This window comes from Oenanthe melanoleuca, chromosome 3, assembly GCF_029582105.1.
Source record: "Oenanthe melanoleuca isolate GR-GAL-2019-014 chromosome 3, OMel1.0, whole genome shotgun sequence".
In the NCBI taxonomy this organism is placed as follows: domain Eukaryota; kingdom Metazoa; phylum Chordata; class Aves; order Passeriformes; family Muscicapidae; genus Oenanthe; species Oenanthe melanoleuca.
Genome location: NC_079336.1, coordinates 69,262,379 through 69,280,560, shown reverse-complemented (window position 1 = coordinate 69,280,560; position 18,182 = coordinate 69,262,379). Strand labels below are relative to the sequence as shown.

Genomic DNA, 18,182 nt, shown 5'->3' with positions numbered 1-18,182 from the left:
TAAATAAAGCAGTAGATTAAGATTTTAAAGGATAATTATGAATTTAGTATGAATGAAGGCTAGATAAAGTTTCCAGTTGAGAGAAGGGTCACTGAACACCCAAAAAAGTGGTTTTCTTTCCTTTTTCAGATTACAAAGCTGAGCAGTAAGACGGCATAAAGGTCTCTACTATGGTAAACACGGCAACAAGGTGCCTAAAGGACACAAGTGTGAAGAAAATGCACTCAGCATTTAATGAGATCAGGTAAACTGAACAAGATGGTCTAGATAAAATAATACAAGCTTTTTCAAATAGCTATCATCTGGGAGAAAAAAGGAGAATGAGAGAATGGAGAATGCAGAACAAGTAAATATATTTGCTAATAAGCAGAAAGATAGCATAGTGCAACAGAGTTTTTGCAGTCAGACACCCTTGGTTGACACTGTTAATCTGCAATAAAGATGGTTTAAAATGCCTTTAGTTTCATAAAAGCTATGAGCACAATTTTATTTTTCACAATCAGCTCGGGCAGAGGTAGCATCATGCCTAACAGGGGAAAAAAAAAAAAATCTTCATTCCAGGGCAGAAAGCATTGAAAAGCACAACAGGTTGTCTGAAAAATCAATCCCTAAAGTGGCATGTAAACACCCACAAAGATTTGCAAAAGCTTCCTCAACTGTAAGTAGTTTGAAAACAATTGTCACAGAGCCTAATGACATTTAAACCATGAAAAAGCCATGTGAGTCTGCAAACAAAACTGAAAGTATGTAGAGGCTTAAGTCAAAATCACCATATCTGGGTATTTCTTGAAAACTCCACAAACAAAGCAGGGTCATGGGAATAGGAATGCACCTCTGAACAATCTGGCTTTGCAATGGCAGCATATTCCCAGAACTCCAATTTTATACCCTGCTTTCGTTTGGATTTCGAATAATCCAAAACTGCCCTAATTTATTTTATTTAAGAGACTTCAGAGATGCAAACATCAAAGAGAAAGGGGGGGAAACATAAAAGGCACAAAATCAGAGTTGGCACATTGAGGTTGCATTGCTGTGGCACCAGAGCTGTGGCCGCACCGGCAGTTTTGGGGATTCCCGTGCCTGGAGCATCCCTCTCCACAGTCCTCTCAGGAAAGCATCGGGGTATTTCTGTAAAGCAGAGCAATAATCCTCTCTGTGAATAAGACAGACAGTAAGCCAACTCCCAGACTGAGAAATTTGACTCACAAAGCAGATAGACCTAGGTTTGTGTAGTTGCAACGCTTGGAGATAAAACACTCTTGGCACAAAACTTGGCTCTGGGGGTGTGAAAATATCGTGGATTAAGCCCGGTTGGAAATTAAGTACCACAGCTGCTCTCTCATCCATCTCCCCCCGCCGTCCCCCCGGTGGAATAGGAAGGAGAATAAAAAGTAAAACGTAGGTCGAGATAAGAACAGTTTAATAATTGAAAACAAAGTACAAATAAAAAAGGTGAATATCCCTTTGGCCAGTTTGGGTCACCTATCACCACTATGCTCCCTCCCAGTTTCTTTTGTGTACCTTTTCCCCGGCAGAGCATGAGACAGACACACAGAGACAAAAAAGAGCCCTTAGGATAAGCACGACTTAGCAAAAATCAAAGCATCAGTGTATCATCAACATTATTCTCATTCTGAATCAAAAACACGGCTACTGAGAAGACATCTATCCCAACCCAAAGCGGAACAGGAAGAAACATCTTGCTGGAAGGGGAGAGCAGCGTCGCGTTGTCAGGCGACTGCTGTAACACCGTGGCCACAGAAGAACTGGTCACCCTCCGCCTGCAGCAGTTAATCTGCTTTCATGCCTGCTTTCACTGCGCTTCATCCCTCTCCCGGCCCCCGGGCCGAGCCCGGAGGCTCAGCCGCGCTGCCGCCGGGCCCTGCTGCCTCCCGCTGCCCGGGACCGAGCGCTGCCGCGGGGCTGCTCCGGTTGTTCCCGCGGGGCTGCGCCTGAGGGGCTGCTCCGATTGTTCCCGCGGGGTTGTGCCTGAGGGGCTGCTCCTGAGGGGCCGTTCCTACGGCGTTGTTCCTGAGGGGTTGTTCCCGCGGGGTTGTGCCTGAGGGGCTGCTCCTGAGAGGCACCGCCTGAGGCCGCGCCCGCACGGCCTCGCCTCACACCAGACAAAGCGGCCGAGGTGCGGCCGCCAAGCGCGGCCCCAGCCCGGGGCACCTGCGGCCCGGCCCCTCAATTGCCCCCCTTCTCTTCCCCTCCCTGCCCTCCTTTCCCTCCGCCGGCCCCGCGCGGCTCCCCCGCCCCCGCCCGGCCCGGAGGCGGGGCGGGCTCCGGGCGGCGCCTCCCGCGGCGGGGCCGAGGCGGCTCCTTCCGTCGGTGGCCGCGGCTGCAGCATGAGCGGGCCGGGGCTGCTGGGGCCCGGCGGCGGCGCGGGGCTGCCGCCGCTGCCCAAGAGCCTCAGCGGGCTGCTCAACTCCTCGTCCTCGGGCGGCGGCGGCGGCCAGGGCGGGCGCTGGCGGGACCTGGAGCGGCTCTACGCGCAGAAGTCCCGCATCCAAGACGAGCTGAGCGGCGGCGGCCGGGGCTCGCCGCGCCCGCCCAAGCCTCCCAACCTGGACGCGGCGCTGGCCCTGCTCCGCAAGGAGATGGTGAGCGGGGCGGGCCGGGGCTCGGCGGGGGCGGCGGACGTGGCGGGCGGCGGCGGGAGCGCCGCCACCTCCCCGGGGCCAGAGCGAGTGCAGCCCCCCTTACCCGGCCCCGGGCGCAGCCCCCGTTCCTCGGCCCCGTTACCCGGCTCCGGCCGGCGGCGGGGGAGGGCTGGGGCCGGTGTTGGCAGGGCTGCTCCCGCTGCGGACGGGGAGCCGCTCACCGCGCCCTGCGGCACCCACCGCGACCGGCACCCACGGTGAAAGGCTGGCGTTCAAAAATACCCCCAGGGTCGGCACTGATCCCGCGACCTGAGTGATTCGGCGTAGTTTTCTCCAGGACTCTGTTTGGATCCTGTACCGCGTTGTTATTATAGCGAAATTCTTCCGGGCAACCTGGCGCACCTTTTGATTAAACACTAATTGGGTGTTGGTGCTTGGCTGGTGCAAGCTGCAGCCGTAATGACTAATAATAGCCTAAGCCTTGCCCGCTGAGGGCTCTGTAGAATCAGTACAAGAAAGACAAGGAGCTGCTGGAGAGGGTCACAAAGATAATTAGGGGTCTGAAGCATCTTATGAAGAGAGACTGCAGGAGATGGGCCTCTTTAGTCTAGAGAAAAGAAGACTGAGAGGGAATCTCAATATATAGAAATATCTTTAAGGTGAGTCTCAAGAGGGTGGTGCCAGACTCTTTCCCGTGGTGCCCAGCAACCGCATGAAGAGCACTGGCCATAAACTGAAACACAAGGAGTTCTGCCTCGACACGAGGAAGAACTTCTTCAGATTGAGGGTGGCAGAGCACTGGAACAGGCTGCCCAGGGAAGTCGTGGAATCTCCTTGTCTAGAGACATTCAAAACCCACCCGGACATGAGCATGTGTCACCTGCTTGAGGTGACCCTGCTTTGGCAGGAGGGTTGGATTGGATGATCTCCAGAGGTGTCTTCCAACTCTAATAACTCAGTGAAGCATGTAAAATATGATATTGCTGAAAATCTGCCCAGTTCAAGACTGTTCTTCTCAGACTAAAAAGGTGCTTGAGGACAAGAAGCTCTTTTGAAAGGTCCTTCTGTGGATTTCAGCACGCAGTGTACTGTGCTGAAATCTTAGTCTGCCACCAGTGTTTCAACAGAGATAATTCTTAAAACTGTGTATTAGAATTGCCAGTTTGCATTAAAGCTCAGGATGGGTGTCTTGTTGACTGCCAGGGCTTCCTTCTGCAATGCTGTAAAAGGAAACAAGGACATATGGTCTTAGTCGTCTTAAGCCTTTCCAAAAAAGCAAAGATAACTCATTAGGCAAGTCTAAACTATTTTTTTTTCCTAATGGGAAATCAAATGAGATACTTCTCAAAGTAATTTGATAACCAGACTTTCCCTTTAATACTCTGTTATCCTTGATGATAATTTGATAAAATACTTCTGAAGAAAAAGATGCTTCTAAACACATCAAAGACTTTCAAGCAACAGGCTCCTTGGTTCCAGATGTACTTTTTTGTGGCCTGTACAAATTATAGAGACTCTTGTGTACTAATAGGCTGCCTTTCATCACAAAGATAAAAGCACTTTATTACTGATACTGAATGCTCTTTCTTGGCAGCAGTCAAAGATATTTTTATTGAGTAATAGGTTTGCTTTAAATTTTCCATAGTCAATGAGGAAGAAATGTACGGAGCATCTTTCCCTGTATGATGAAGCAAGGTACTGTGTATGTAAGTTTTTAAAGCTGAGAAAGTGATGCACTTGGATGCTTTGGAGAAGGAGAGACGAAAGGAGAGGACGTTTCTTCAGGCTTTTCTTACATCAGGGATCATACTTGAAAGTTTTGAAGAGGCTGCTTTTTTCTCAGTAGACTTCTTGTTTGATATTAGTGGCAGCAACAGAAAAATAAGATATTAAACCTAATCATTTGGTTTAAAGACCTGTTATGTTAATTCTGCTGAGCAATTTTTCCCTTAAAGTTTGTGTTTGGCAGTCAGTAGGACTGAACTTCACAGAGAGTGCTGAAGTCCTTTATGGAGCTGAAACAGGAGAGCAGCTGGTGAAAATGCTCCCACTTTCCTTGGGGGACAAAGGTCACCTGTCTCCAGGTTGACTTTTGTGGTTCAACTCACTCCTGATTGCTTTTTGAACAGTTCTGGACTGCACTCTTGTCCCTTAAACATTTAGCATCTTTTGTTACTTGAGGTGAACAGTTTGTTTAGATTATAAAGGAAAATGGGTGAGAAAAGTAGCATAGATCTGAGGTGGTAGAACAATTTACCTGTAATATCCTGGCAGCTAGCATGATTTTCCATGTCTTGTCCTAGAGTCTTCACATTAACCTGTGCAGGACTTCATGTTTTGGCTTCATGATACCACCAAGTAATTTGTGTTGCTCTTGAAAGCTGTCATATCCCATTTTTCTCAGTGGCATTGTGGTGTATGAAGTTGTTTTTTTTCCCTCCTCACTTTCAGAAAGAGCTGCTCGTAGGATAGTTCAGCAGTGTCAAAGTAAGGTCTTCATGCTAGCTAGCTTCTTGTGGTTTTCTTGTGTGCTGAGTGTATTGTCCTGAGAATTCAGAAGCATAAGGAGAGGTAGGAGTTCTCATTCTGAGTAAAATATAGCCTGGTGTTCAGGTTGCAGTAAAGGCTGCTAACTTTGTTTGTTTGTTTGTTTCCTCTTGTCATGAGTTGTGGCGAAAACTTTTTATTTGTTGAAACTGTGGCTCACTGGGACAGTCTGTTGGCATAAGACTTCCTTGAAAAGTATGGCTGAAATGGCTGTTTTCCTGAAATCTCTAATTGCTGCAAGACAAAACCTAGTTTTAATTTGATCTGACCTGGATAGGTGACAGTGTCAAGGGAACTCTCCATGTTGTTGCCAGAGAGGGAGACTGAATTCAGTTAAATGAGTAGGTTTATTTCACTTTGCAGTGCAAGATACTGATTTTGTACCTGACATAAAGATGCAGCCTTTTGTTTTTTGTGGTTCTTCAAATTTTTAATTCATTCTGGAACTAATACTTGAGAAGCTTAAGGACTAAAATATTAGGTGTTTAATTATAATCAAGCCTATGCTTGAGTGGCACATGAAAATACTCTGGAGATTTGCAAGATATGACATTTGTCCTTCTCACTTCTGCTTTAGAAGTGAGAGAGTAGTGTGCTGTATTGTGCTAGACATACCTGGCTTTGTCAGAAGCCTATGTACATCAGTGCAGAAAAGAAAATTTAAAACTTTTACTCCAGGCCATTTTAAACAAAAACAGAGCGCCTGTGATGGTGTGAGAGAAAGATGTGTGAAAGACACCCAGTGTTTCTGGAAAAGTATCTCCCTTGCATAATGAGGAATATAGACTTTATGAGTTTATCTGCCATAGTTCTGATAGCAGTGATTATTGGAAGTTAAGCGCACCATCGTAACACAACATTTTGAAGAACACTGCCTTTGTTCTGTGCTATTGCATCACATTATTCCTTGTTCTTTTGTCCAGTTTGTCCTTTGGGACATCTGCCACCATAGAAAATGAATTCTACTTCCACATTTCATAGCTGTTCAAGGTGGAAAAAAGCTTTAACCTCCCGCTTAGCAACAAAAGATATCTAGCATTACACTGCTATTGGAAGACAGCTGTAATAATGATTGTTTGAATTGGTCCCCCTTCAGGTTGGCCTTCGGCAGCTGGATATGTCCTTGCTGTGTCAGCTTTACTCCCTGTATGAATCCATTCAAGAATACAAAGGTGCCTGCCAAGCTGACTCTAACGCAGACTGCTCGTACGCCCTGGAAAATGGATTTTTTGATGAAGAGGAGGAATACTTTTAGAAGCAGGAAGATTCCCCTCAAGGCTGATTGAACTGAGGTTCTTTTGTCCTTCTCTCCCTGTAACACACCTCAACAAGAACGACTGGAATTTTGTATGGATCCCTCTTTCTGAGGAGGAACATCCAGCTACCCTGAGTTGTGTTAATTTCTCTTATTTTAACAGGCTGTCAGTACAAGTTACTCATGCAAATACCACTTGAGCAAAGTGCTGTACTTTAAGTTTTGAAGAGTCCTCAGACATGCTTGACAAGAGTTTTCAATTTAATATGGAAGGTGGGTGTTTTCAATTACAAACATTGGTAGCTTATAACTGGAATTTTAATTGTAGAAGACAGCAGTGACTTCCTGAATTGTGATAACTTTGTAAGTGGAGAGGGAAGCCTCTGCTGTGGTGTACATAGCTCTAGGTGTTTTTTGGGGGGGTCAGTGGCATTGATAAATGCAGTTTGAACAGGCATCTGGATGCACGCACATCCTCAGCACTACTAAGCTAGTTCTGCTCTTACCGGCTGCATCCAGTTTTGTACTGGGTGAATTGTTTACACAGTTAATTTTTTTTTTTTCTCCTTAAGCTAATTTATTCCTAGCTTACAAGCTGTACATGTGATAGTGAATGCAATCAGCAGGGTTTTTTTTTTTCTGTTGATTTAATTCACTTTCTTGGTACTGCCACTTGGCATTAACTTTTATACTCTGCTCTGGATTTCTTGCATCGACGTAGCTCTTTGACCTGCTAAACGCTGCTCTGAAATGGTTTGCTTAGCTTTTACTGCACTGCATAGTAAAAGCACATTTTCAAACATAGTCTGTCTGCCACTATGTGGCTTGGAATAACATGAACTCTTGTGCAAGTGTTCTTGATCATATGAAGAATAAGGAAACCTCTCATATGACACAATGGGACAAATTGCAATATTTTATACTGGGTGAACTTTGTTGCTGTAAGGTAGATGACAGCTCTTTTTAAAAATGCGAAATAAGTATTTTGAGCACATACTTTGCGTATGTTAAAACTTTTTATACTAACTGGTTCTTTGAAATATAACTTATTTTTGTTTTCAAAACTTACTAAAGCACTTGGTTAAGTTTTTATTAATTCATAGTGTGAAATGCTTAATCAGCTGAGAGTTGCCAACTATCTGAGTTTTCACCCTTCTCTATTTTAAGTAAAATCAACTCCCAATGCGATTTTTGTTTCTTAAACAAATTTAATTCTGAAGATTGCTGTGAAGCACAGTGCCTGAATCTTGACACAAGGTGATAATTAAGGGCTTAAACCTCAAAGGGTTTTTGCATGGTTCATGTCTGGCATGCATGCAGTTTGCAGGAAGAATTGGAGATCACATTCTGGGGTAGCTCCTCTGTTAGGTTTTAAAAAAGGCTAGGATATTTCAGTGATAAAAGCCAAGAGACTTCCAGGGTACATTTCCTCTAAAACTGGCTTATTTTAGTGGAATTCAAAGGCCGCAGGAGTAAAGACTGTGCTGTAATTGTGTTTGTGTGTAAGTTCTTAATCTAGTTTGTGGCAGTGGTTGGATTTTTTTTTAAAATGTTCATTCTGGTCTAATTGCTTCACTCACCCAAAACTAAACTGAATGATAAGGAAAACACAGATAATTCAGATAGTTACATGTGTACTTAAAAGTTGTGTGCCTATGTGTGTATACATGTATAAATATATATACACACACATATTTACATGCAACTTTATGCTTTGACTTAAGAATGTATAAGCTTTTAGTATAATTTGCTGTGCTTTTAGTATTTACATGAGGCTTTTTCTAGTCTGTTGAAGTACTGCTATTTTCTTGCTCTTTCCCTAAAAATAAAAAGCATGATGTTTAGCATAACTTATTAATGTTGTGATTATTTTAATTTACCTTTTCAGTGAATACAAACCCTACCCCCCTTCCCAGCCCTCCTATAAGAAAACTAGGGCTAGTCATCACCCTGGACTTAAGAAAGCAGTTTTTAAATTACATTGGAAAGGGTTCCACCTATCTCTATTTGGAATGGAATTTCCTGCTTCTCTTTCTTAACTGGATTTTACTTGGTTTTGAATTCAGAAGAAAATCCTGTTTCTACAATTAAAACAGTAGATCCTGATCTTTAGACAGTGCCATTCTCAGTGGTGAGAATGGACTTGAGCAAAATTCATAGTACTTTCTCTTACATAAATTAAAAAGCAAAATTATTTATTAAATTTCTAATCATGCTCATGATTTGGGCAACATGGAACATTGTCTGGTATTCCCTGTACCAAGGCAAGAATAAAAGTCCTAAAGCATCACTCCACAAAATTTGGACTGAAGAACAGGATGGATTATAAGGACTTGCTAAGTTTTCACCATTCTATCCCTTTTGATAACACCATCTTGTGGGGGAGAGAATTATATTTCTAAGGAAAACTCAAATGCCAGAAGAAGGACTGGCTAGCCAGATGAAAGTTTTAAAAAGAAGAAATTTGTTACTAAGTCAATAAGCAGTTGTTGGAGAGGCTGATTTCTATGCCTGGTGTTGCAGTTGTGAGCTGTTTATAACAGCATGAAGCAGGGAAATTGCTCTGAAAGGGAGGTGCTTGGTAGGAAAATGTAGCTTAAATACTGAGTAAGGCAGCAAGTCCAAGTTTGGTGTGCTCACAGTGAAATGGAGCCACGTTACTACAAAAGCTTCCTATGCATGGTCCAAACCACATCCCAACACAGCTTTCCCATTTTGACTCCATAACCCCAGTTCATCTGATCTCCCAAGTTGTATATATAATGTATACCTTGTATATATAATGAAAGAAACTCTTGGAAATTTCTCCAGGGAACACTGTGGAACTTTTCCAGTCCCACATAGCACACACAATAATGAGCAGGCCCAGGAAAAGACAGGTTTACAAGGAAACAAGAACAGTCAGGCTCCTGCTGCCCAGAGGTGGAAAACTCTGAGTAGAGCAGTTCAGAAGGCAATCTACTCTGGGTAACTTCACTGGTCTTTCTCCAAAGGGCCTATAAATGTGGTAAAGTGGTTAGAAATAATTGTTAGTTTTCCACTTGCTGTACTTGAAGTTTTATTTTTGCTTCAACAGCTTATCACCCTCATTCCATTGCTATGACAACTGCAGAGTCATACTGTCATAATTACATTACAGTTTAGTTCCCTGGAAATTTCCTTAGTCTACAAAAAGAGAAATGTCTGGAAGGAGTGCTCTACTTTGGAGAAAATGGGTGCTAAAAAGTAATGGGTGGCTGATACCATGGCTAATATAACAGATGAGCATTTAGGTTCAGCTTTAGCTCCTGGTGAAGTCACTGTCAGTACTATTGACTTTAGTGAGATTGACTTCAAAGCAGTGATCTCCTAAAATTAGAATTGCTGTTTATTTCCAAGACTGTGGAACAGCTGCATACTAAGATACAGGAGATACTAAAATACACACTACAAATGTATTACTAAAAGGTACTGCTTTAATGCACTGAAATGCAGTAGGCAATCATTAGAATAACTTGCAAAAAGCATGAATGTTACTGCAAAGGAGGAGTTTTCCAATAAAGGTGGGGCAAAATTGCACTCAATTTATGCATAGTTTAGATGCTTGTTAAAATTGAGACTTTAGGTCCAATATTTGGTGTAGTTGTGAAATTGGAAGATTAGGGAAGAATTAGGCAAAAATTATTGTAGCACTTATAATTAATTTAGTTCCTCATCATAGGTAACCAAATTATTTTATGTGGCTTCTAAAATAAGTTTATTTTTTAAAATTATGTTTACAATTCCTTGTAATTAAGACAGTTTGCAAAATTTTAAATGCAATGAAAGGAGTAGCAAAGTCCCCATAGTGTTTATAATTGATCCACTTAGTACTTACTTACAAGCCTAAGGTTTTATGCCACATTTAGCCTTCATCCTAAGGAAGCAAAGCATATGCAGTAAATCTGTCCAGGCATTTTCTGTCAGTCTGCTTGCTATAAACTAGATCTAATAGGACAGAAGTTGCTCTGTTCTTAGAAACCTTGTAAGAATTTGAAGCTGGAGGAGTAGAGAGACTTAGCTGCTCCTTCCTTGGACAGGATCACAGGTAAAACTGCCCTTTTAGATTCTGGGGACTGGGGTTACACTGTCTGTATTTTTAATGTAACAGTCATTTGTTGCAGGTACACACTTTTGCTTAACTGGAAAGAACATGTTTTCCTTGACTTTATTTAGCTGCCTAGCTAAAGCCATCCGTTTTCCTGGAGAAATTAGATTGCTCTGAGGGCAAAGGAAACTAATTCCCCCACTCTGCTGTTCAGCTGGCTGCTGGGGAGGAATGTGAAATGGAAGGATTAATCAGGTACATGCCAAAGGAAACCCTAACAACAGGTCTTTTCTCTACAATGTACAGGTCTGTGACCTTCAGCCACTTCGAAAGAATTTACTCTGCTTTTGTGATGCCTGCCTGTACAGGATACATTACCACAGCAGTTTGAGGTTCATATTCTTTTTTTATACTACATGCATTTTCTCAGAAAACAACTCCACAGAAGTACATTTTTCCATCCATTATCTTTGGTTTATTTGAAGTTACTACATTTAACTCTGGGCAATGCTACATGACCTAAGGAAATAACTTGTTTGTTTTCTTAGCAAAGTAATTAAAAGATTTCCCTTATTTGCAAAGTCATCTTCTATTGATTTTAACATTTTCTCTGAGTTTCCAAGCTCCCTATGTGGTAAAGCCTCTAAACTGCTTATTCTGTGATCCTGGCCACTCCAACTCTGCAGGTAGCTTTACAAAGACCCAGGGTCTGCTGTGAGGGCTGGGTTCTGCCATGGCTGAAAGAGCCTGGGGGATCTGTGCATAGGGAGGGACACGTTCTCCTGAGCTGAGGTGGTCTGGAAGAGCCAAGGTGGCCCCACAAAACCCAGATGTGCTCTAGGGATTAAAGCCTTGATGAGGCTGGAAGTGTGCTGGACTAGCACCCGCAGCTTGTGGGGCAATTGCATCTTGTAAGCAATGAAAAGGATTGGTAAGGGGTTCTCACTGAGATGACTCACTCAGCAATGAGTTTGGCTATTTCGTGTTAAATGACAGAGGAACTTTGGAGGGGATGAGTATTCACTGTGAAAGTCTCTTTCCCTTAGTTTTTTGGCTTTCTCTCTTTCATCTGTTCTATTAACAAAACTTAATTAAATGAACGTGGAAACAACCAGCCCTAAGTAATGAAGCCCATATCTGTTTTCAGAGGAATGTGCTTTTAGCAGTAGAATTTACATTTTTCAGATAAGGTTGGTATGCAAGTTAAAAAGACAAAGCCATCTGCTACTGAAATACAGAGACTTGTGTCTATTTTGGCTCTTCTCTGAACTTCTGCCACAGATTATAAAGGCATTTGTGCTAAGACTTTATTAAGATAATGTCTTCAAGATAATGTAATCTTTCAAAATTCCTCAGTTTAATATGAGATGAGAAATCCCATGCAAATAATGGATTGTTAGAATTTGGTGGCTGAAGCAGACTGTTTGGAATGGTTAGCATATAGAGAGTTCAGTTCTATGTCAACCACTGCCCTAAATTCGTGTTAGCAGTTCAATCCTCCTTGCAGTGCTAAATACTCACTTTCAGAAATCACAAGCATTTCTTCCACAGGTCAGAAACGTCCCTGTGATTATCTGGCTAGACACATGAGCAAGAGTTTGTGATCTTCTTGTGGCTCAGGATACCAGGCACTGTCACAAACAATAAAGTTGCATGTCTGAGCCCTACCAGCCCTTGCCTAAACTCTTTTGACTCGTCAAACAGCAGAACCTTTTAAATCATTTACAAGCAGGCGGTGTAATAAGGTCTTTACTTCAGTTATGAAAGCACCTGGATGACAGGGACAGTACATTTTGTTGGGCTTTTTTTCTCTCAACCCTTTACAGTATCTTTGGTTGCATGAACCTTGATTTTAACAAAGTACTAATTATTTGTACTAAAAGGCCTCATGAATATTAGAAAATTCAAACATTGCATGCAAAAGTGAGCTAACAAGATAAGTTTTGAACAGGTAAAGTATGAGCTTAAACAGGACCACATTTTAACCTGTTCCATTACTCCTGAACAACATCAAAAGCTGTTTGTATTGTGGAATAAAATTACTTCTTATATGCTATGTTGCACTAAAGGTAAATGAGCATCAGCTAAAAAGATAGTGTATCAAATCAGAGAGAAAATTAATTTCTCCTAGCATTAGAATATCAAAGCTCTGTTACCATTTGGTTATTGTCCTGTGTGAACACAGCATGTCTATATTCTTTCCAAGGGTCTTGCTATTCCTTTTTCTTCTGTTAGTATTGGACAAATTATACAGAATCTTGACTTGTATCTTTAAAATAGCCTTGCTCTTTCTGACTGATACTTAGTCATGATGCCCAAACTGGAGAAGCATTTCCTTAAATACCTTGCATCATAGATATAACCTGTTGAGAGAACGGAATATATAGCACCTATGTAATGTAAAATTTGTATGCATTTTTAGAAGAGGAAAGACATTTATGAACAGAGTTCTAGTATATTTTTGGAGACCATCATTGCACAGTTGTTTACATACAGGATTAATCCCTAAGGATTAATGAAAGTAGTAGAAATTTGCAGTAATCTCTGTGGGGAAGAAGGAATTCTGATTTTTGCATATCTTTTATCCTGTCTCATGTCCTTTCTTATAGGATTTGTTTGAGGTCTGAGTTCTCATATGTAAATAGGTTTGTCTTGTCTCCAGTGCTTTGTGTGGTTACACAATAGGACTTTTTTCACTTATCACTAGCCAGTCATTCAAAAAGCCCTTTATGTTTCTGTTGCAAATGCAGGACTGTTTGAGGCTTTCAATGTTCCTTCTCATAGAGAATGATACTCTTTTCTGTGCTTTTGAATGCAGGTGTGTGCAGGCAGAATACATCAATCAGTGTTAGAGAAGCCAAGCATATCTCGTTATTACCACAGATATTTATTTGTATAAGCATCTGCTAAAAAGTGTGCCCACTAATGAAAATGTACACTACAATTTCTTATGCAAATTAGAAGGGAGTTCGTACGAGGCATTTATTCTCCAGGAACAGAGATCTCAATGCACCATGCCCATTCTCTCATTCTCTGAATTACTTCCATTTGTAGGCAGTGACTGTATTTTTGTTTCAGCTTAATGGTGTGTTAACCAGTGCCCATGTCCTTACAAAAAGTCTGTAGTAGATCCAAAAAGGTGCAGGCTGCTTTATTAATTTAAAATGAAATCTTTAATGCTTTGTGGTGCCTCCCACAGCTAAAGAATTGGATGGATTTTTGTGTCACGTTTAGCATGGCTAAGCAGGGGGTAGCAGAATAGGAAGCATGAAACCTGGAGAATAAAATTGAAGGACAGAAACTTTCTAAAAGACTAAGCCACCATCTTCACAATGGGTTCCTCAAGTATAATATTGTCTTTTCAGAAAATCATATTGCTTGAATAAATTGTCATGGTTGAAAAACAACTGGGCATCAAACTGCCACTACATGCAGTAGGAACTGACAGGTCTCCTAATTTAGGAAAGGCAGCTTAGGTTTGGTCTCTGAGAGCCAGAATCTCTGCCTGCCAGGGAGAACATCTGTCAGGAGCGCCCATCCATCCCAGCGGCTGGCGGAAGGACCTGATGACCTCTGAGATCACTTCTAGCCCTGTCTGATTCTGTGGAAACAAAACTCTTCCCAAGGGGGAGGCAGGCAGCTGCCTGCTCAGGACAAAGAGCTGAGCCTGCAGGAGCAGCTGCTGCAAGGAGTTCAGAGGAGGCAGCACTTTCCAATATAATGGCATGAAATGACAGATGGCACCTTCCACCCTGCCATCGGAGTGAGCAAGGATCTGCGCACGAGGGCTTCCTGTTTTGCCATCCTCTATTAGGTCGTGCTGGAGAGGATTAAAAGCACCTCTCTGAACTTTCAAAGTGCTTGTGCAGCTGAATTAGATTAGAATCACCATGCTGGCATTTTGTTACATAAAAGTAGCTGAGTAACAATGAGAGAAGGGAGCCGTGATCTCTGCATGCTTCTGATACTGTTTTATCAGGGACAGGACTTTTTTTTTTTAAACTGATACAATCTGTTCTGTTGCACGATACTCCAACTATTGTGGGAGGAAGGTGCCTTTCTTGCTGGTGGCCTTTTCTTTCAGTGTAGGACCTTTAATCAGACAGAAGCTGCACCATTTCATACAAAGATAAGGCAGAAAAGGCACAGGCTGTAGGAACAGGATTGACCTTCCCTCTCCTTCCATCTACACATACACACACAACATTTACATAAATTGCACAATTCAGTTGAGCAGAAAACTATTTTAGGAAAAAATCCACTTAAAGAAGTGCAAAATACATTTGAAAAGATGAGAGTTTTAGTACAGACTAAGCCTTATCATGTGGTTCTGTATAGAAATGAATACCTGCCATTGTGTTCGTCCACAGCAAAGTTAATTTGCTTCTCTAAAGAAAAGGGTTCAAATAATGTCCACCATTCCTGAAAAAAATTCATGAATCATCAGTGTTTTATTTTCATTTTGCTCTCTCCCACGACAAAATGAGTAAGAGATGGATTGTGCTTTCCTTGCTGTGCAACTCATCTGCCATTTTCACACTAAGTAGGATAAATGTCCTTAGAGAGAAACAGATTCCTGCTTTGGACAAATTTATAAGGTGTATTCTCAATATGATACATTCACTTTTGGTCCCTATCCTGCAAAATCCAAGACAGTTTATCTGGTGCTGGTATGTGGCATGTTATAATCCAGTGGATGTTCTCAATGGGAAATGTTTTCTTCCTAGTTATCACTACACTTCTGTTGGCTTTTGATTTTCAGTGATCAAAAGAACGCTGTAGCCCTACTGGGAGAAAGAGAGATTATCTCTACTGTAGCCAAGACATGATACATATGTGGCTTTGATGGTTAGAACCAAAGCTTCATTCTGGAAGTGAAGTGAGAGACCAAAGAAAGGATCAAAGTTAAGGAGTGATGCATGCATGATGGCATCAGATGGGCTGCAGCTTGCCTGGCAGGGAGTCACTATAAAGGTAACACCCACTGATGTTTACAGAGTGAATAAGCAGTTCTGAGGAAGGAGTGCAAGGTGAGTAGAAGTGCTTCTATGTTGATGAGATTTTATTTTGTTTAAATCTGTAAGAAGTTATTGAATTTGTTTACTGAAGATACCAATGGTTTGTAGAATTTTTTTAAGAAATATTTTTCTGCAAAATGTACCAGTGCTTTCTACCTCAAAGTCTTAAATTCTCAAATAAATACCTTATTTTTTCTTTTAGATAGCTAGAAGTAAGATCAGTTAATGTGCCAGTTCCCTATGCTCCAAGTTTTTAAACTAATTTCAGATTTACTTTGGCACACAACAGCTGCAATAAATTCAAAATCATAATAAGAGATTAGTGATTTGCAATATATACCCCTAAAGTCTTCAGATGTGTACATTCCAGAACTGCATGCCAGTGAGGGTCAGAATTAAAGCTCCCCTTGGTATAACAAAGACTTTAAACATGTCACCTTTAATACTCACATTCTCTGGCTCCTGGCATGTCTGTTTCATATCTGACATTCACAGTGTTGACTGACTCCTAACAACCTGCAGCTGAAAGGACTTAATGCTTTTCATCTTTCTAAGCAGACACGAACAAATTAATCCTCCCCCAAATCCTGTGATGGTGGAGATACAATCATTTTATGGAGCCACATATATAACTTGCTCAAGGTCACAGCACTGGTTGGTCTTAGAGCCAGGATTAGGATTCAGGTTTTAATTCAGGTCCCCAGTCCTGTGCTCAGAGAGCCATGGCACGCACTTCTGTGCAGCAAAACAGTTCTTTTGCCTAAAAAGTGTCCTCAGAATTACAGCTGGAGATTGTAAGAAACCAAGGGGATCATCTGGATTTATTTCAGCAGCAGCCAGCACATGTAAAAACTCTTAAGTTCACACTCTTATCCTTCTGTGTAAAGGAATTTAAACCACATTTTTACCCAGGGGAAAAAACCCGAACAATACCTATTATTCTAATGAATAGCAATTAAAACATCATTAGCAGTATTTCCTAGTTGCTTTGCAGACCTGTCATTTGTCTACACAGAGCTCAAAAAAAGCTTTATGAATTTAGGACAGCAGATCATGGTTAGGAAAAAGATTTTATGAAGCTCCTTATGTTTGTAACTTCTTTCTTGCCACCTCAGTAATACAGTAATTACTGGAAAGACTAAGAAGGCCAGAATAGCTAAGAGGCAGGAGAGAAAATGGGAATCTTGTTAGACACAGCCTCCTGCAAATTTTAACTGCAGAAACCTAAGTTTCAAATGATTTAAGAAACAAAAATTCTATTGCTTTTGCAGTGGAAGAATGTACTTGTTCTCTCTCTTGCCACATTAATTGTTGCAGAGCTCAACAAGACTTGAAATAATCCCAGTTTGTGGGATTATTTAGGTTTTTAAGGGATGTAGTCCTGGAATAATTTGTATTTTCTAGCTTTTGTGGTTGTATCTTGAATTGACCTTGATACCAAGTCATCAAAACAAGTATTTTGTGACCTGTTTTTCATCACTAATTGTCATTCTCACATTTCTCCACACTGAAGATGGATATTCATTTTTAAAAGCTTGGATTTGTGATTTTAAAAAGCAAAAAATCAATCAAAGAACACAGTTGTGAACTCAACAGAGGTTTCCTTATCAACAGAGGTTTCCTTACCAACTCCAGATGGCACTGCAGTGCTTAACACCACCCGGCTGGAGAGGGCTCAAGGAATGCAGCAGGCAAGCCCCAGGGAAACAAGGGCCTGCTTGTTTTATGAGAAATCAGCTAATGGTTTTCCAGTACAGATGTCCTGCTTTACTTTCAGTTTGGTGAAGGCTGGGGTAACAAATGGCAGCTTATATGCCTCTGAGATAGGACTTGTGTGGAAGAAAGGGCTCCCTTGTCTGTATGTGCAGGAGGTCACAAGGGTAGTAGCCCTGGCACCAACAAAGCCCAATGCAGCACACACTAATGCAGAACGAAGGGAGAAGCTCTGCTCCTACACAGCTCTTCCTATTCCTGACTAATTCTATTGCTGTACAATTGGTAATTCTGCCTTATAAAAGTGCATTTTCAAGGCTGTAGTGCGCACCATTGAAGTAATGTTACCAGTATTTTTTCTAGGGAAACTCATAGACTTTACTGCTTGGAAGACATATTTTGCTATGTTGTCACTTTGACTATGACAAAAATGTTCTTTCATGTTCATAATTTTTAAACTTGGGAGTAGGATGTTGTTATGTTTTATATTTGCTTAATGATACACTCATACACATCTATACCGCATATTTTATTACATATTTTTCTTGAGATGCTATCTCCTTTGTTTTTACTGTCATCTTAATTTTGTAAAGTCTGCCAGACTTCTACCTTCTCTTTTAACCCTCCTTAGCTTTCACTGTAATTCTCCAGTTTTGCATACACTAAATACTTGCTACATGGTGTATGAACCCACAGAAGTTCCCAGCTCCCACTGTGCAATTGAGCCATTGCTCAGTCCAAGTCTCAGTAACACCCTTGGTTCTTCTGCGCATTTCATGCAATGGAGCTCTCAATTTGCTCCACAAGCCACAGTACCCCCTTCTCATTCCAAGCAAAACCCAAAGAGTTGTTATAGGTTCACCTCCAGGCTGCTGTATTTTTAATTCAACTTTAAGTCCTCTCTAATAAGCTCATGAAACTAATGATGATATATAGAAAGGGCTATTTGTCATCCATCTTCCAGCACAGGTAACTGTTTC

General features: G+C 41.6%; 1 protein-coding gene across 1 annotated transcript; it reads left to right on the top strand.

Annotated features, from left to right (window-relative positions):
• Positions 1–2,241: 2,241 nt before the first annotated feature.
• Positions 2,242–8,259, top strand: FAM89A (family with sequence similarity 89 member A). Its single transcript, XM_056488226.1, has 2 exons — positions 2,242–2,603; positions 6,247–8,259. The coding sequence occupies exons 1-2, from the start codon at positions 2,349–2,351 to the stop codon at positions 6,403–6,405; spliced, it is 414 nt and encodes a 137-aa protein (XP_056344201.1). The 5' UTR covers positions 2,242–2,348; the 3' UTR covers positions 6,406–8,259.
• Positions 8,260–18,182: the final 9,923 nt, after the last annotated feature.

What these genes read in the sequence shown, in the direction of transcription:
- FAM89A (XM_056488226.1), top strand. Translation starts at nt 2,349, where the DNA reads ATGAGCGGGCCGGGGCTGCTGGGGCCCGGCGGCGGCGCGGGGCTGCCG. An exon ending in CCCTGCTCCGCAAGGAGATG is followed by an intron (nt 2,604 to 6,246) that starts GTGAGCGGGGCG and finishes GTCCCCCTTCAG; the next exon opens with GTTGGCCTTCGGCAGCTGGA.